The sequence below is a fragment of the Triturus cristatus genome, chromosome 7 (assembly GCF_964204655.1).
Source record: "Triturus cristatus chromosome 7, aTriCri1.1, whole genome shotgun sequence".
Classification (NCBI taxonomy): Eukaryota; Metazoa; Chordata; class Amphibia; order Caudata; family Salamandridae; genus Triturus; species Triturus cristatus.
Genome location: NC_140590.1, coordinates 1,384,546,375 through 1,384,566,311, shown reverse-complemented (window position 1 = coordinate 1,384,566,311; position 19,937 = coordinate 1,384,546,375). Strand labels below are relative to the sequence as shown.

Here is a 19,937-nt window from a genome sequence, read left to right as displayed (position 1 = left end):
ACCTCGCCTCCCCCACCTGAGGGGTGGGGTTGGCAGGCTGGCACATCCCCTGTCCTTATTTGGGGTTTCCGGACAAGCTTCCCTCCAGAGTGGGGGGTTGCAGTGGCCTGGGGAAGCTCACAGAGGCGGCATGCCTTTGAAGCTTCCCCCTGCCCATCCTGGGGGAGGAGATTTAGCACCTCGCCCAGGATGTGCATTGTTGCAGACACAGGAGAGCAGGGGCTCTCCTACCCAGGGGTCCAGGAACATGTCTGCTGTGTGGCAGCCTAGGCAGCCTCAGATCAGACGTGGATTGTAGGTTAGGTTTCAGGGGGCATCTCAAAGATACCCTCTGGGGTGCTTGGTACATTAAATCCCACACTGGCATCAGTGTGGGTTTAATGTGCTGAAAAGTTTGATACCAAACTTCTCAGTCTTCGGTGTTGCCATTATGGTGCTGTGGAGTTCGTGTTTGACGAGCTCCCAGCACCATATACTCTTAAATGGCAGCACTGCACTTACAGTGCCAAGGAATGGACCTGGGTACTGTAGGGGCACAGGGCTCCTGCTCCTGTGCCCACACCATTGGCATAGGGCACCCAGCTAGAGGGGTGGCTGATGTATGCCATGGCAGTGTAGGTGGTGGGCATGGCACACAGGGATGTGTGCCATGTCGACTCTTTGTTTTGTCTTGTACCCAGACACTCAGCCTGCAAGGGCAGTGTGTGTGTGTGTGTGGGTACAGGGCCTCTAAGGGTGGCACAATGAGTGCTGCAGCCCTTAGAGGCCTTCCCTGGTCACAAGGCCCTGGGCACCTAGGGTACCATTTACCAGGGGCTGACATGTGGCCAGGGTTTGCCAATTTGGGTTTTGTGTTTTAGGGAAGGAACATAGGCCCTGGGCACCTGATTGGCAGGAGTCCAGGGCACACTCAGTCAAAGTACATTCAGCAATTCAGCAAAAAGTGGGGGCATACCATGCAAGAAAGATGGCACTTTCTCACAAATACCCCCAGACTGATCTCCATCAGGTCTGTGACCTGTGTTTGTAATCAGGAGGATTGCGAGGCCTTTAGCTCTTTCTGCTCGAAGAAGACTATCGGGCATGTCGAAGTAATGCAGCGGAGGGATGTTGAAGACAGTCCCAACATTTTTGGTCATCAAAATGTCAAGAAGAGGAAGAACACTATGAGACCTTTGTGGCAGAGAAAACTGCATTCTCTATTGAGGGGAGCTCCGACCCTGAGCTTGAGATCGGCTTGGAGATGAAGGACATTCCACCAACTCAACAAACCATGAGTACAGAAGCCCCTACCCCTCAACCTAAAATACATTCGGTTCCTACTGTTCACTAGGCTTCCGGTCCACCACTGCCTTCAGGCCATGGTCGGTTCTGAAAGACTGATTCGGATGCACTGCCCTTGGGATTGGTGCCGAAACACCAGCCGAAGACATTGACCGCCTTGGTGCTGAGCCGACCAGCTCCATCTTCAGCACAGACCGCACCAAAACAAAAACCTTGGCTCTGAAACCTTCCGATCCAGCTCCGAAATCTGACCTGGCAAGCCCATGTAGCATATTCTCCTTAAATTGCTGGAGAAACTGGATGCACGCCAAAGCAGCTCAATCCGCCAACCATTGGCGTATTGCCAAGTCCATGGGTTTGCTTACAAAGTATGACTGTGCCTACTGGGACAAAAGGGAGGAACTGCTCCAGTATCTCCCAGAGGAGCACAAGACAAGGTGTCAGGAGCTTATCTCAGATGGCAAGCTCATCTACAGCAGCTCTATCCTTTGTGCCTTAGATTCTGTAGTTACCGATGTTAGGTGGATCAATACAATCATCCTGCTGCGAGCCATACCTGGCTTCACATATCTGGCTTAAAGCCAGAAGTACAAGAAAGCCTATTAAATGACCGTTTCAACAGAGAACATCTTTTAGGTCCCCAGGATGCCCCAGCCTTGGAAACAATGAACAAGGATACAGAGACTTGTAAGTCTATGGGTGCACTTCAGATACCTAGTCCATGTTGCTCTTTTCGCCACTCCACCTACCGAGCAGGTTTGAAAACCTCCTACGCCGATGCCTCTACCTCGTACCATCGTGGCCAGGGTCACCACTTCTCTCTCCGAGGTAACTATAGAGACTCTGTAGTCCAAGGACTCCCTTATGAATGGACAGGGGCTTGCTGTGCAATTCCAAAGTGCTCTTTCAGGTGGTTGTCTGGTTGAGCAGCCTTGGGCTTAACACAGAGTGCAAGACATTTGCAAATACACACGTCTCAAGAAGGAGATCCACACCAATTTATAAAAATAGCAAGTATATTTAAATATGTTTAGGCACCAGAGAAAAATCATTCAGTTAAGTGCATTTTTAGATATATCTTCTTTTCAGTACAAATAGTGGACACAGTGCAGTTTTTGAGTTTCGCAATGTTCTACTATGTAAGGAAGAAAATGTTCTGCAAACCGCAACAGTACAGTGACTTACGGGACCAATCACCAGGAGTTAAGGTGAGTGGTTGGCAGAGTCCAAAGCAGCACCAGCAGTACGCCACCAGTGGCATGAGGGCCGCCAGGTGCAGGGTGCACAACAGCACCAGGAGCCTAATACAGTTTTTATGGAGATCAGTCACTGTGAAAAGAGGTTTCAGGCTCTGACTTAGAGGCAAGTTGGGCCGAATCAACTCCACAGCCCAGGGGCGACAGTTTCAGGTGACTTTAGGTGTCAGGTTTTCTTACCGAAAGCAGTCCCGATCGAGGTGGCGTATGTGCAGAAGCTACAGGTAGCATCAGGGAGTTCAAAAGGGGTGAAACTATGATGGACTCGTGCTCTGGAGGGCTGGGGGACCTTGTTGACCCACTTCAACTCGGGCAGGGGGCAACTGGTGCAGTGGTTGCTTCAGGTGTCGGGTTTTGGCGGTACCGGAGGCCTCAGAGTCTTTACTTCCGAGTTTCTGCGAGGTGCAGGCAAACAGGTCCACTGTTCACAGGAGATCTTGGTCTTTATTGAATGCAGGCAGTCCTCCCAGGTTTCTGAAGTCAATAACAACTGCAGTCGACTTTGGCGCAGTTTTTGACGAGGGATGCAGACAAGCAGGCAGGGATGGTACAGGTCAGCTGCTTCTTCTCTGCTCTCTGCTTTTGCTGCTCTTCTGTGTTCCCTTTCTTGTTAGGTCATCAGGATCTGGTTCTCTGGTGCTGGGGGCTCCCCTAAATACTGAATGTAGGGGCGTTAAGGAAGTGTAGGGTAGTAGCTGATATGCTACTGACACTTGTGGTCACTACGCCCCCTACTTGACCACTTCCTGTCGGAAGTGCGCACAACCCTGCCCCAGAATTCCGAAGTATGCCATCACAAAGATGGCTACTCCCGAAAAATCGTGTCCACCTCACAGTAGCCCACCTTAGGGATTGTACTAACCTGGGGGAGGACCTCATATCTGACTAGCTAATTTACCCACCTGTTCAGGTGCCAAGTGGGTCCTGAACAAAGAGAGGGGCGGCTTCCACTCCTGAGAGGGGAGGCAAACTCACATTCCAAAGGCTGCAGCTCTTTGAATCTTGAATGCTAATCAGCCGGTGATCCTGTGGGAGGGGATGTTACACCCCCTTATCGGACAGGCTTTTGTTCTGGGCCTCCTGAGAGCACCAGCTTTCCCCCTAGATGTTCAGAACAGTTTCTTGGATGGCAGGCTGACAGAAACCAGTCAGGGAGTACACCAGAGGCTGGTAGGTTTTCAGGTGGCACCTCTAAGGTGCCCTCTGGGTGCATGTACTGGTAAATCCATCACTGGAATTAGTTTGTTTATCAATATGAGATGTTTGATCCCAAGCATCCCTATGTTCAGTGAAGACATCATGTAGCTGGGGAACTTGTTTTCACCAGTGTACAGCACATGTTTTAAAATGGCTTCCCTGTCCACTCGCATTGGCAGTAAATAACTGACCAGCACAGAGGCATATCTGCTCATGGAGGTATGCCCTCACATGTAATATTCATCACCCTGCCTTAGGGCTGTCAGGCCTGCTGTAGAGGTGACTTATATATATCACACGAAGTGTTAGGGGACATGGCACACAGGGAAGTGTGACATGTCGTGTTTTCACTATTGTCTCTGCAAAGACACGCTGCCTGCAATGACTGCCTTGCATGTGCTTGGTGAGGGGTCCCTTAGGGTGGCGCAATTCGTGCTGCTGCACTTAGGGACCCTCTTTAGTACCTCGACCCAAGATACCAGAGATACCATTCACAGAGGGTGCTAAAGGATTTTTCGATTGGGGACCAGTTGTACAGTTTTGTGAAAGGGCTTCGACACGGAGAACCTGGTTAGCAGTCACATCATTTTCCTGGCAAAAAGTGGGGGTGACCACGTTAAAAAGGGGGACTTTCCTATAGGTTCAACAATGCCAAAGGGAGAGGCAAAGGTGCCTCCCCATATAGTGGTGCATCCACCACAAAACAGTGAGTTCTTTCTCCTTCCCACGCACACTCAACACCTGTCTGGGGACAATTACAGGACTTTCTTCCCACATGGCAATTGATAACCTCATACCAGCGGATGTTGGACATTATCCAACATAGTTATTGTCTGGAGCTCATTACCATACCGCCGACCATTCCACTTCGCACTCTCAGGCTCTCTCTGGAACACCAAACACTCCTGAAAAAGGAAGTTCAAGCTCTCGTTCTCATAGGAGCTATAGAACCCATTCCTCTACAACATCAGTGGTCAGGGGTACACTCCCTATACTTCCTAATCCCCCAAAATTACGGATCTTTACGGCCAATCTTAGATCTACGACCCTTCAATCATTACATGCTGTCATAGCCATATGATCACTCTCCAAAACGTAATCTCAGTTCTCCAGCAAAGCAACTTTCTGTCAGCCCTAGACTTAAAGGATACTTTCTTTCACATTCAAAACATCCAGCACTTCGCAAATATCTAAGATTTGTGATAGCAGGCAAGCATTACCAATTCAAAGTCCTCCCGTTTGCAGTGATTACTGCACCTCCACTATTCACCAAATGCCTAGCAGTGATGGTAGCAGCACATTTACACAGACAAATAATCCATATCTTCCCCAATCTCGACGACTGACTTATCAAAGCGAATACACTTTTCCTCTGTGCCAACAACACACTTAAAATACCATAGACCTACACCATCAACTAGGCTTCACCATCAATGTCCAAAAATCTAATCTTCAATCTGGGGGCTATCCCAAACACACAGGGAGGATTAGTCTATCCCAATAGAGCAAGAATCTAGGGTTGATAGACAGCCACACTCATCGCTCTCTGTAGTGGTGGAACACAAACAACCTGTTAAAACAGTGGCTTTTCCTCAAACTTGTTCCCCACATCATCCTGACAAAAGACTCATCACTGACAGGCTGGGGTGCTCACTTACAGATTCTCACAGTCCAGGGTCTCTAGCTCACCAAACACCAGGGTCTCCACATCAGCTACCTAGAGCTTCAAGTCGTTCACCTAGCATTGAAAGTGTTCCTTCCTTACCTGATCTGCAGGGTTATCTTAGTCTGGACGGACAGTATGACCACCATGTAAAACAGGGTGGGGAAGGGACACATTCTTCAGAGTTATCCCACCCATCTCGGACCATTTGGCACTGGGCTCTACATCACAGCATTCCTCTGTTAGCAGAACACCTCCCGGTAACAGACAACAATTTTGCCGACCTCCTCAGCAGAATAAGCAACATGCTCAAAGTGGGAACTCCACCTCAGAGTTCTCCTCCCTTACTTCCACAAGTGGGGATTTCCACAAATAAATCTGTTCGCAACGGCACACAATGCAAAATGCCCAAAGTTTGCCTTCAGGTTCCCACACTCACTAGCCAAGGGCAATGCTGTATGGATGAATTGGTCTGGGAGATTTGCCTATGCTTTTATGCGTCTCTCTATTCGTTCGTTTCTGCTTCGAAAGCTCAGGCAAATATCTCTCACATTCCTACTAGTGGCTCCCACATGGGCCCACCAACCCTGGTTCAGAAGTCTACTAGGACTATCCGTAGTTTCCCACAAGAAGCTTCCCCTCAACCCAGACCTTCTCACTCAGAACCATGGAGAAATCAGACACACAAATCCCAAGCCATTTGGCTTCTGAGGTCATAGAATTCCATTATCTCAATCTCCCACCTGAATGTATGCCCATTCTCAAAGAAGCTGCTGGCGGGACCACTACTAGAACATGCTATACAGCTAAATGGAAGAGGTGAGTTTGTTACTATCATAATGAAATTATCAATACAATTAATGCCACAATACAAAACATTGTTTTTTACCTTCTGCATTTACAGCTCTCTGGCCTTGCATTCACATCGATACGGTTACATCTGGTTGCAGTGGCTGTCTATCTGCAAAATAGATAACACCTGTCTGTTCACAGTACCGGTCATCAATGCCTTTATGGAAGGTTTCAAGAGAGTGATTCCACCCGGGTTCCACCAGCACCCATCTGGAGTCTGAACATTGTTCTCATAAAAAGTATGGGTCCACTATTTAAATCACTACATAACTGCTCCCTTCAATTTCTGGCTTGGAAGGTCGTTACTTTAATTGCCATCACTTCACTCCGACGTATTTGTGACTTTCAAGTACTAACCTTAGAAGAGCCTTTTTTCCAGCTGTGAGAGAGTACCATCTTTCTTGCATGGTATGCCCCCACTTTTTGCTGAATTGCTGTTGTACTTTGACTGAGTGTGCCCTGGGCTCCTGCCAATCAGGTGCCCAGGGCCTGTGTTCCTTCCCTAAAACTGCATTGAAGCCTAAACCCAATTGGCATCTCTGGCCAAATGTCAGCCCCTGGTAAATGGTACCATAGGTACCCTGGGCGCTGTGACCAGAGAAGGCCCCTAAGGGCTGCAGCACTTATTGTGCCACCCTTAGGGGCACTGTACCCTGACACACACACACACACTGCCTTTGCAGGCTGAGTGTCTTGGTGCAGAACAAAACAGAGTCGACATGGCACACATCCCTGTGTGCCATGCCCACAAACACATTGCCCTGGCATACCTCAGTCACCCCTCTAGCTGGGTGCACTATGCCAGTGGTGAGGGTACAGGTGCATGAGCCCTGTACCCCTACAGTACCCAGGTCCATTCCTGGGCACTGTAAGTGCAGTGCTGCCATTGAGAGTATATGGTGCTGGGAGGTCGTCATCACAAACTCCACAGCACCATGATGGCTACACTGAAGACTGAGAAGTTTGGTATCAAACTTCTCAGCACATTAAACCCACACTGATGCCAGTGTGGGATTTAATGTAAGATGAACGACGAAGGGCATCTTAGAGGTGCCCCCTAAACCTAACCAACAACCAGAATCCTGCCTGAGAGGCTGCCTAGACTGCCACCCAGCAGACATGTTGCTGGACCCCTGGGTAGAGAGCCATCCGCTCTCGTCGGTTTGCAAAAAAGCATATCCTGGGCGAGGTGCTAGGTCTCCTCCCCCAGGAGGGGCAGGGGAAGCTTCAAAGGCATGCCGCATTTGTGAGCTTCTCCAGGCCACTTGCTGTACTCAGCAACTGACCCCCACCGGTTCTGACCCCCACTCTTGTGGGAAGATCGGTGGGAAAACCTAAGTGAGGAAAAGGGGGTGTGCCAGCTTCTGCCAACCCCACCCCTCAGGTGGGGAAGGCGAGGTGAAGCACAACTCCGAGCTCTCGCCATCTTGAGGATGGGGAGCCCTACCCAATCAGGACTAGGCTCCTGCCCCCCTCCCACTAGAGAGTGGCAGGCTAGGGGGTGTACCCTCCCCAGGGAAGGGACCCATTGGTCCCTGACTTCTACCTACCTGTAACGCCCCTAAATTTAGTTTTTAGGGGCACCCTGAACCTTCCTTCCTCAGATCCCAAATCCGAAACAAGAAAGAAGAACAAGAAGAAAGACCTGCCATGCAGCTGCTAACAAGAGGACGACACCAACTGACTTGGCCCCAGCCTACAGGGCCCTACAGGGCTGTTGACCCTCGAACCTGTTCCTGCTAAATCCTAGCGTCTCCAGTGGTCAGCAACCTCGAAAACCTCGGAGGACCTGACTGCCTTGCACATCTACCAAGACTGGGACTCCCACGAGCAGTGGTCCTGCTCAAAAACAAGCAACAACCCCTGGTGCCAGCCAGGAACCGTGCATCCAGCACACTCTGCACCCGCCGAGCCCGACCTGTGCCTGAGTGAACAAAGACCCCGAGGATATCCCCCCCGGCGACTGTGACCAAGAATCCAGCACCCAAGGACCCTCCTCGATGCTCCTGACGACGCCTGCAGCCTCAGAACCAGGGACCCCTCCAACCGCGACCAGCCGAGGGTAAGATTTCCCGATGCGAAAAGGCACCCCGGCGCCCTGCGGCCCCCTGTGCCCAGCCCCTGGGGGCCTACCTAACCTACAGCTTCCCAACTTACCTCTCGAAGTGGTGGTCGCACCTGAAGAATCTATGTCCCCGAGCTTGCAGCCTTTGTTCATCTTGCAGCTTCCCCATTGAAATACATTGAGGGCCCGACGGCTCAAAAGCACCCTCCACCCAGCCGCCCGAGTGCCTCTGGAAGTGCAACATCTATCCTATCTTACTTCCCCACTTGCCCTGGGTGAGTGACCAGGAGCCCAGCTCCCACAGCCGTGTGGCCTGCCTGCTAGCAGCCACCAACCAAATGCCCCCTGCCCGCCATAGGCTAACATTGGGCCTAACTCTCTCTGCACCTGGCTGCCCCTGTGCTGCTGAGGGTGTACCAACAGTACTTACCTGACCCTGGGAGACCCCGGAGTCTATGCCCAGAACCTTAACACTGCCAGTCGAGTACTTACCTGAAAGCCGATAACCTACATTTTCTCCATAGGGTAACATTGACTGGTTTAACTTGGAAATTCTTCTAAGTGTCGAGTTTTGAAACTTAAAAATATTCCCTAAAAATCAGCCGATCAACGAAAACGAAATTACTCACCTGTTATCAGGAGAGAACCCAGTGCTGGATCTTGGTGCCGAGCACTGACCCTGAAAAGTAATTACAACTGTACTTACCGATAACTTGATTTCCCTCCATAGGATAACATTGCCTGGTTTTTGCCAGAAATTCTTTTTGAAACATACAAATATTCCTTAAAAATCTTCTGTGTAACAAAAACGATTTCTTTCAACTGTTTACAGTAAATGCACCAGGGCTGAATCCAGGATCCAACCCTGAGTAAGAAAATCATACGCAAAGTAATTGAAATTGCATTTACTTAAAACCTCCCATTGAGCTCAATGTTATAATTGTGTTTAACTTGTGTTGCCTATTGCATTTAAAAGTCTATTGCTTATTGAAAGTATTTAACTTAAGCATCTCATTCTGAGAATGTATTTTGATACCTACTTGTGGTTCTAAAATAAAACAACTATATATTTTTATATGCAAAACAATTGGCCTAGAGTTCAGTTCTAGAGTGTGTGAGACCATTTGCTGACTGAGTGTGTTCAACAAATGTTTTACACTGTCCTCTGATACTGCCTTACTGCTCGACCAAGCTACTACTTTAGAGAGTAAGGTTATATCTAACTTTCGCCTCTGCCAAACCTCTGGGGACTGTGGACTCTGTGCACACTGAACCTTACTTTGGTGCAGTATATACAGAGCCACTTTCTTACACCCACTCCACAGAAATAGGATGGTCCTGCCCTCCAATCAAAAATTCCTGCCAAAGGTGGTCTCTAATTTCCATCTTCATCAAATCAATAACCCTTATTCGTTTTTTCAATCAAAACCATAAACGTTATACAACCTATAATAAAACTCACATGTGTGAAAAATAGCAATACAGTTCACCCATTATAATCTAATTATAGGATAGAGTAAATCAAATCCCACTATCCAGGTTAATCACAGCTTGACCTAAGCCTGATGGCAGCCGTTAAAAATCTAAGCATATACAGTACAGTGTCATTTGAAAGGAGTTGTAAAAAGATAAAAGCAGGTCTCGCCCTCCTAAAACAAGCCTTTTTAAGAATAGGAACAATAAAAGACTTTCTAGGGACCTCATAAAAACTACAAAACATTAAAAAGTGCAACATGTCCTGAGGAGACTGGTTGTCGCAGCCACAGGGCATAAGACACTGCCCTTTGAGCACCACGTGGTTGGGCCAGCAGGTAATGGAGAAGGTCAAGCCGAAATCTTGTCAATTAATCAATCCGTTGAGTTACCTGTGTTCTTTCCTCAACCAGACGGAAAGGGCTTTCCATACATTAGTGGGCCGATTCCGATCCTGTATTTTTTTTTCCCGTATGACTCGTATCCGTATTTTTTTACGTACGAATCGTACAAGTACCGTACAAACTGTGAAGTACAATCGTACGGGAAAAATACATACGAATCGCCTCGGGAAAAGTCTACGAGACTTCCCCGGACAGTTTTACGTACGAGTCGTAAAACTGAAGTCCGAGCGCACAAGTCAGATCCGTACCGGCGTTCCGAATGCACAAGCGTATGGAAAACGTCCCGTACGGAGCGGACTGTGTACAACCCCTACCCCGGGTACACTTGTGCCCGGGGTACGAGTCGTATGGCCTCCCCACCCCAGCCCCGTATGTACGCGCCGTACCCCCAGCCCCATATGTATGCGCCGTACCCCCAGCCCCGTATGTACGCGCCGTGGGGGGGTGGGGGTATGGCGCGTACATACGGGGCTGGGGTGGGGTACGGCGCGTACATACCGGACTGGTGGTATGGTGCGTACATACCGGGCTGGGGGTACGGCGCGTACATACGGGGCTGGGGTGGGGGTACGGCGCGTACATACTGGGCTGGGGGTACGGCGCGTACATACGGGGCTGGGGTGGGGGTATGGCGCGTACATACGGGGCTGGGGGTACGGCGCGTACTTACAGGGCTGGGGGTACGGCGTGTATATACGGGGCTGGTGGTACGGCGCATACATACGGGGCTGGGGTGGGGGTACGGCGCGTACATACGGGGCTGGGGTGGGGGTACGGCGTGTACATACGGGGCTGGGGGTACGGAGCGTACATACGGGGCTGGGAGTACGGCGCATACATACGGGGCTGGAGGTACGGCGTGTACATACTGGGGTGGGGGTACGGCGCGTACATACGGGGCTGGGGGTACGGAGCGTACATACGGGGCTGGGAGTACGGCGCATACATACGGGGCTGGGGGTACGACGCATACATACGGGGCTGGGGTGGGGGTACAGCGCGTACATACGCGAGGATTGGGGTACGCCTGGGGCATGGTGCGGACATACGCGGGGTGTGGGGGGTACGGTCCGTACATATGCAATGTTGGGGTACGCACCGTACATGATGACACGTACGATGTGGGTGATGGCGTGTACGTCGCGTAGCGGGCCCCCATTTCCTCGTGCATAGCAGCGTACTTAGCTTTTCCGGCACTTTTTGGCTCCCGTAAAAATATAGCCGTGCGGAGTGCTGTGGGTACGAATCGTACTTGCTGGTCCGTAAAACGCTGCCTGACTACGTGCGGACGTCGCGTACGCGCTGTCCAGGATCGGAATTGTATGTATTTTTTAGCCGTACGGTGTTTTTTACGATTCGTACGGAAATTGTATTTCTGTACGAATCGTACTTGCTGGTTTGTACGGTGGAATTCCCGGGTACGAGTCGTACGGAGAAAACGCTCCGTACAACCATTTGTACCCGGGTTTTACAGGATCGGAATCGCCACCTAGATGTTAAGAAAGCCCTTATGTATTACATTGACAGAACTAAAGACTTTCACAAAACCAAACAGCTCTTTGTTGCTTTTTCGCCCCCTCATAAAGAAAAGCTCATATCCAAATCAGGCATTGCCAGTTGGATAGTTAAATGCATTCAGACATGTTACGCTAAATCCAAAAAGACTTTACCTACATCCCCTAGCGCATACTCTACTTTCAAGATAGGGGTTTCTATGGTTTTCCTGGGCAATATTCCACTAGGTGATAAATGCAAACCAGCAACATTGTCTACGCCACACACTTTCTCTAAACATTGTGTGGATGTTCTAGCACACCAACAAGCTAATATGGGTCAGGCGGTGCTACATGCACTCTTTCAAACAACTGCAACACCCACATGTTGTTAGCCACTGCTTTTGGAAGGCACTGCTGTACAGTCTATGCAAAGCATGTGTATCTACAGCCACACGTCTTGAACAGATTGTTACATAGCCTGTAAGCATCTGTTCTTGGCATGTAGTGCTGTAGATTCCCATGTGCCCACCCTTCTCCCTGGACACCTGTGGCCGTTGCAGTTCCTTTACCTTTTCATATGCATGAACATCTCTTTACTTACACTCCATTCTTACCCGCCTGTGAGAAAACAATCTAACAATGAAGTTGATGCCCATGCTCATTATCTGCAAAAGCAGTTGTCACTCTACCTAGTGACTCAAAATACTTCTTAGAAGAAAAACAACTTGCACACATCTGAACCCAACACTAGATGACAGGAGTATGCAAAGCATGTGAATCTATAGCAATACATGCCACGTACAGATGCTTACAGGGGTTATAAATAATCCCTACTTTTTTAATCTCTCGTGCCACATGACTCCCCTCTTTGTTTACTTCTGTATTTATTTTTGTGTAGGAGTACAGGGCCTCATTTCATAACTGCAAAGGATCCCAGATTTTGAAAGCTCTTCTGGACCATAGAAATTCTTGACAAACTTGTGTTAAAGATAATTTTAGCTGCACTCCCTTTGTCTGACTAATGTGTTTAGTAATCTACTTGTGCTCACCATCAAAACCTGTTATTGCTATACTTTTTTCAGTGGTTAAGTTCATCCTTCACAAACTGACTTCAGATGAGATGCAAAGTTAAGACAGAATGTGTTTTATTGCTGTTTGCTGATCCTTGCTTTTCCTCTTCCTCATGTCTTCTTCAGTTGACAATGGCCTGAACCCTGTGTGGCCTCAGAAGTCCTTTCAGTTTCTGGTCAGCAACCCCGATTTTGCCTTTCTTCGATTTGTGGTGTACGAGGAGGACATGTTCAGTGACCAGAACTTCCTAGCCCAGGCCACCTTCCTAATGAAGGGATTGAAGACAGGTAACATGATGAAACTGTGTGTGTGATGCATAGGAATATGTGTACATGTATCATCAATCATAAATATTGTCTCCCCCCCCCCCCCCCCCAATTTTTCCCCCCAAAGTGAACCCAAACACTCTTCTCTATCCAACCTGCTGAGACATTCAGCTCTAAAATGCTGCTGCTTGCACAACTGTAGGAAGCTGGCTCTTTATGTAGTGGACCAAAAAGAAGTACACTGTGCAAAGGGTCCAAGCAAACCCCAAAGCAAATACAGAGGCACAAATGACGTCCCGAGTGCTCTCTACTGTGGTAGTGCGGGCGAGCAGTTATGCTTATTAGAGGGTAGTGCTAAGCATTTATTGCACACACCCTGGCAGTAAATGAGACACTCACTCAATAAAGAAATCCGGCACCAATTTATAAAAATAGCACATACTTTTATATGAATTTAGATACCAAGCTCATCAGAATCAGGTAAATACTTTAGACTTAGGAATTTTTGCAGTTTTCAAAAGTTGATAGTGTAATTTTTGGGAACAGTAATGTTATCCTATGGGGAAAACATATGTACTGCATTCGGACACTTACCGGCGACTTACGGGACTATTCTTCAGGACTTAAGGTGATTATGGGGCAAGGTCCAAGGCCACACAAACAGGTCACCTCTGGAGACTCTTGGGCATCTGAATGCAGAGGTGTGTCACGGCGTCTGGTGTCCCCTTCACTTTAATAGAGAATGGTCTGGTTGCATAGAGGCTGCAAGTAGGAACTGGGGGACCAGTCTGGGGGAACCCACAGGGGGGCTCGACCCTTGAGATGCTTGGGCACGTCGGGAACACCTTTGGGCCACTTTTCCTTGGGCTGTGAGGCTCTAGTGCAGTGGTGTCTTTTGCCGTTGGATTGAGTGCTGTAGTCTCACGCAGTTGGAGGGGGCCTGCAGAAAGAGGCTGCAGGTGGTGACTGGAAGTCCTGTCTGGGCAAACCCAAAGATGGACTTAGCTCTTGTTGGTCTGGGAAACTCGTTGGCACGGTCGCCTCACGTGGACTCTGGCTTTGGAGCATAGGTACTTTAAGCGTTCGGTGGCTGCAGTTACACTCACTGTTTGTCTTTGTTTCTGCTGCAGAAGGGCAACAAGACAGCGGGACCACTCTCCATGTGGGTCTCACTGTCCCTGAAGTCCCTCGACGCACAGGTCGGTCTTCGTTGGGGTCCGGACTGGACCAAACAAGTCTTGGCTGCTGCAAGGGGTCAGTACACCAGGTATTGTTATTGTGCGGCTCTGGTCGACCCTGGCATCCCCACACTTGGAGAGAGTATGGATCTGACCTTTAGGAGCATTGCTACCTCTTCCTGGGCAGCCGCTGCATCGTTAGTCCCCGTAGGCAGCATGTCTGTGTACCGGACTTTGCTTCCTGGGTGCCTGCGGCTGCAGGGGAGTAACTTCTCCACTCCAAGGAAGTTTCTTTGGCAATTGGCAAAGCACTGGCAGCTCTTTGGATTTATGGGGTCTGTACAGTGACAGAATGTGTCGGTTGTTCCATGAGGGTCGAGTGCAGCAGGCAGGCTGGCAGGGTTGGTGCCAAGTCAGTTGTGCTCCCTGGTTCTTGGGTCAGCAGTCTTCTTCTTTCTCCACTTCTTCATTTTTGTCAGTTGAAGTCTTGGTATCAGGGGGTCCCCTAAATTCTCAATTTAGTGGCGTTAAAGGAAGTAAGGGGTAGTAGCCAATGGGCTACTTACCCCTGGGGTCACTATACCCCCTAGATGACCACTTCCTTACACACAAAGTTGAATTTTAAATTTGTGTTCACATCAGGCTTGGTCACTCTAGAGGTTTGTCCAGCTTCGCAGTGAAACACCCCTCTTGCACAGCTACTTTTCCTGCCTGTCCTGGTGCCAGATGGGCCCAGGGCATTGGGTGGCATTTCCCTGTCTGGGGAAGTCTTAGGTCTCATATAAAATGTGTCAAGAGACCTTTGAATTCTCCTGACTTGGTATGCTGATTTACCTGCCTTCTTGGAGGAGGAGGTAATAAAACCTTTCTCCAGAGTAGGCATTGTTCCTGACCTCCTGAGGGGGAGGGCTTTCACCCATGGGGGTCAGAAACTTGACTGTGGCAGTAGGGTGGTCAGCCAGAACACTCGAGGGCTGGTAGGTTTCAGGAGGTACCTCTAAGGTTCCTCTGGGTACATGTACTAATAAATCCAACACTGGAATCAGTGTGGGTGTGTTAATAAGAAGTGTTTGATAGCAAACACCATAGGTTTTGATGAAGCCATTATGTAGCTGGGAAACTCATTTTGGCCAGTGCCCAGTACATACCTTAAGGTGGCTTCTCTATTTACTTGCACTGTCAGTAATTGAAATAGCAAGAAAGGGGCATATTTGTTCATACAGATACATCCCCATGTGTAATATAATGCACCCTGCCTTACTGCTGTAATGCCTGCTGTAGGGGTGACTTTCAAATATTAGATGCAGTGTAAGGAGACATGGCACACAAGTGTGTGCCATGTCCAGGTTTCACTTAGAGCACCTTGTGACACAGCCTGCAGTGGCAGTCTGTATGAGTTTGGTGCTGGGTCCCTTAGAATGCAAAGGACACACAATTGATGGATAGAATGCAGAACAAATCATAACATTCACCCCCAGTCAAGAGATCTTGGTTAAATCCATCATTCTTTTGCTCACCATGCCAGCCCAGTTTAAACCTGGCCATATGCAAATCAGTCTTGACCCTGTGCCTCATGCGAATAGTCCAGCCCGAACTGCCAAGCCAGGTCCTCCCTGGACCGGAAACAAGCATCCGAGCACCGGTTTCGGGGTTTCACCCCTCATCAGCCAGGATAGCTTGAATCCAGTAGCTCAGTGAGCCCACGTCTGGGCATACCTGGCGCACTTAGAGCGAGAAAGCAAAAGATGCACAATTGATGGACGGAACGCAGAACAAAACATTCACCTCAGTCAAGAGATCTGGGTTAAATCCATTCCACCCCAGTTTATACCTGGTCATATACAAATCACTCTTGACCCTCTGCGTCATGGGAACAGTCCAACCCCAACTGCCAAGCCAGGTCCTCCTCTCGTGGGTCACGGGCTCACTGTGCTACTGGATTCAAGTTAACTGGGGTGGCATGGTGAGCAAAATAATGATGGATTTAACCTAGATCTCTTGACAGGGGGTGAATGTTTTGATTTGTTCTTTATTCCGTCCATCAATTGTGTCTTTTGCTTTCTCGCCCTAAGTGCACCGGGTATGCCAAGACGTGGGTCCCGGGCACACTGTGCTGCTGGATTCAAGCTATCCTGGCTGATGAAGGGTGAAACCCCGAAACTGGTGCTCGGATGCTTGTTTCCGGTCCAGGGAGGACCTGGCTTGGCAGTTCAAGCTAGACTGTTCCCATGAGGCACATGGTCAACACTGATTTGCATATGGCCACGTCTAAACTGGGGTAGCATGGTGAGCAAAAGAAAGATGGATTTAACCCGATCTCTTGACTGGCGGTGAATGTTTTGATTTGTTCTGCATTCCGTCCATCAATTATGTGTCTTTTGGGTCCCTTAGAATGGCACAAGATATGCTGCAGCTCTTAGGCACCTAGTCTGTCTAGTCTGTCAGGCGAGGAACAGTAAGGAAGCAGGTTGGATTGTTGCAGGGCCTACTCTGTCCTACATCTTCCTGTCTAGGTCATTCCTTTGAGTAGCTGACCGGTCTCAACAATGTTAGGACCCTGTTTAAAAAGCCTATTGTCAGCCACTTTAATTTCCTTGCCTATTCTATTTGGTTTGGAACAAGAGGTGTCTACCTCTGCTAACCCTAACTTAGCCAGGGTACCCCCAGCTTACCCATAGAGGTTACCCACAACTTGAGGAACCTCACCATAACCAACAGAGTCAGGGGGACTAGCGTACTATTAGACATGGGGTCAGACCACCAATCCAAGAACGGTGCAGCAATAAAGGCTAACACCCAGCAGAGGCCACTGACAGTCGTCAGTGCCCAGAACCACACCTTTAGCACTTCGCTGACAGGCGAAGGTACTAGCATACAGGCTTCTTTGTCTTCAGGTTGGCTGTCTTCTGCTTTAGAGTGGTGTGGTTACTACATCCTGTAGTAAACACCCTTCTTCCACTCTCTTTTCTATTAGCTGAGGAGCCACCAACTCAGGCTTAACAGCTCCCTGACTAGTCAGGACTTCTTGTGGGTCAGGCAAGGCTACACCAGTACCAACTTTAGAGTTCTCCCCTGCTGGTGTAGAATCTCCTTGTCTCACTGAAACTTTGGCTTAAGGTTGCCCACCTTTCCTACACTTTCTCTTTTTCCTCTTCATTTGGGGCTTACTTGAACTAGCTGCAGGTTCATCCCCCCTCCCAGAATTCTTTGGTGAGGACTGGCATTGGACCAGTACCTCTTTTTGGCTCAGACCAACCTCTGGGTGGTCATTTCCAAGGAAACAGTCAAGGGAGAGCTCTGTCCTGACTACCACCCTTCTCCAGCTAAGGGACCCAACTATTTCTAGGGGTACTAAAGCCACAGGCCTAACAGTAACCTCTCCTGGAATAGCCTTTACTCTTCTAGTCTCACCTATGATATACTGGTTTGAGAGTACCAACCTGTCATGCACAACAGTGTGACCGGCACCGGTATCTCCCAGGGCAGTGGCTGGGATTCCATTCACCAGTAGGTGGAGGAAGTGTTTGCTTCTCTCTGGAATCTCCAACTCACCTGTGGGTCCCACTTGGCAGTAAAAGAATAGGAGGACGTCTTCATCTGTGAAATCATTCTCAAAAGCTCCACTAGGAACGCCTGAAGGTACACTAGTGGGTTTGGTTTTAGTACATGAAGGGTCCTTGGCTCTGTGACCTGTCTGTTATTACAGTTAAGGGACAAAGCTTTCTTGGGGCCCCAGTTCTTACCCTGGTGCCCACCTTTGTGTTGTGAGATGTCTCAGGGCCCACCCTCCTGGACAGGTTTTTGGGGGCCTACAGAGTCCTCCTTTTCTCTTTCTTTAGAGTTGTCCACCTTTTGCTCTTGGAGGGGCTTAGCAAAAGCCTTTCTTTTGGTCACCCCCTCCATGACTAGTTTTGGACACTCTAGTTTTAAAAAATGGTCAGCCTTTCTTCCCCAACTCTTAGGGAGAGACTGGCCCCAGGTCGCCCAGGTACTGATGTAATTTATGTTGAGAACAATTACTTAACAGGTGCTCTTTCATAATTTAATGATAAAGCCCATCATAATCATGCACATTGTTACCTTTTAACCAGCCACCTAGTGTTTTCACTGAAAAGACTGAAAAATCAACCCAGGACTGACTTGGGGTTTTCTGAGTCTCTCTGAACCTGTTCGTGTATTCCCTTTTGTGAGTCCAAAGCCCTCAACCAGGGTGTCCTTCATGAGGTCATAAGACTCAGTACCTGCCTCATTCACAATGCATGCTGTAGCTCTTAGATGTCCTCTTTTTGTACCTCAAGCCCTAGGTACCAAGATACTCTTTACTGGGAACTTGCAGAGGGTGCTAAAGGTTTTCCAATTGGGTAGACAATTGTACTTTTTTAGGGAAAACACTGGTACTGGGACCTGGTTAGCAGGAACCGAGTACACTCCAGACAAAGGTGCATCAAATATCAGGCAGAAAGAGTGTGTGTGCCGGGGAGGGGGGTGTACTGCAACAAGAACCCAGCTTCCTACAAGGGCTATGAAAATGCCACTATGAACACAAATGTTGCCTAGATGAGGTACCTTCTTTGGTCATCATACTGGTTCTGCATGCACCCTGATGGAGAATAGGGCTTCTCTATTTGCCCAAGAAGGAACTTGTAGACAGATTTGCCAAATGCAGTGAGGGAAGCAGTGTATGTAGGTTGTCCTTGCAAAAGATGCTCATAATAAATCCCTCTACGCTGCTTTTAGGCTTGGGGATACTTTATTTCGGGAATCTTTTGCCCAAATGCTGCCAATGTTTGCTTAAATCCATCAGAAATAGTTTCTAAAGCGTGACTTAAAACAATGCTGGACTGTTCTTGAATGTGCCACTAGTAGACCAACTTAAAGCGTTAGTTTACATTTCGTGGTGGCCTGCTTTTGAGAGGAGGGAGTTTGTGTTCTGTGCCAAATGTTCTACACTAGCAGAGGCCTTGTTTTATTGTTGTTTGTTTTGTAAGGATACCCATCCAAATAAACGTGCAACAGAGCTCGGGCTCAATTTGGCCATTTTTTAAGTTTACAGTTGGACAGATGGAAGCATTAGATCCCTCCACCTTGAGTGGAAGGAGTGTTTTTTTTATTAACTAAATGTAAGTTTACATAGTATGACTGCACAAATGAAAAATCCGTTTCAAAGGAAGAACACTAGCTGTTAAAATAACGCTGTTTAAAATGTTTGAGACTTTGTAAATAATTATGTAAAAACTATGTAAATAACTATGTTCACCTCCATCACTTCCTTGAAAATTTAATGTATGGCTTTTCACAAATATCATCGCTGATGGGCCTGATTTGCTGCATTCCTATCCACGATGCAGCATTTAGTATGAATGAGATGCATTGACAGTCTGTGAAATCTCAGCTTTTTGTTACTGCTGATGCACGAGCCACACTCCTGCCTGGGTACCAGAGCCTGCCACAGACTCTAACAGGCTTGTACCAGGACCCTTTTACAATTTAGTTACCTCATCGTGATTATATGGCAGTTCGGGAGTGTGTTGATGGTTAATCTCCTACAGTCTTGTAACTGGTTGATGGTTTCTTTTATTTAAGGATACAGAGCAGTGCCTTTGAAGAATAACTTCAGTGAGGATCTGGAGCTGGCCACGTTGCTTGTTAAGTTGGATATTTTCCCTGCTAAGGTAAATGCCTTTTTTCAGACCTATCCCGAAGGCCCATGGGTGGGGGAAATTGGCTGACGG

General features: G+C 48.5%; 1 protein-coding gene across 4 annotated transcripts in view; it reads left to right on the top strand.

Moving 5' to 3' along the window:
• The window catches only part of PLCG1 (phospholipase C gamma 1), a 398,460-nt gene that overhangs the window by 366,331 nt on the left and 12,192 nt on the right, over positions 1 to 19,937 (top strand). For all 4 annotated transcript variants that reach the window (XM_085619110.1, XM_085619111.1, XM_085619109.1 and 1 more), the window contains exons 29-30: positions 12,887 to 13,048; positions 19,789 to 19,877. In XM_085619110.1, the coding sequence (XP_085475236.1) occupies positions 12,887 to 13,048; positions 19,789 to 19,877 (251 nt within the window). The remainder of the gene's footprint in view (positions 1 to 12,886; positions 13,049 to 19,788; positions 19,878 to 19,937) is intronic.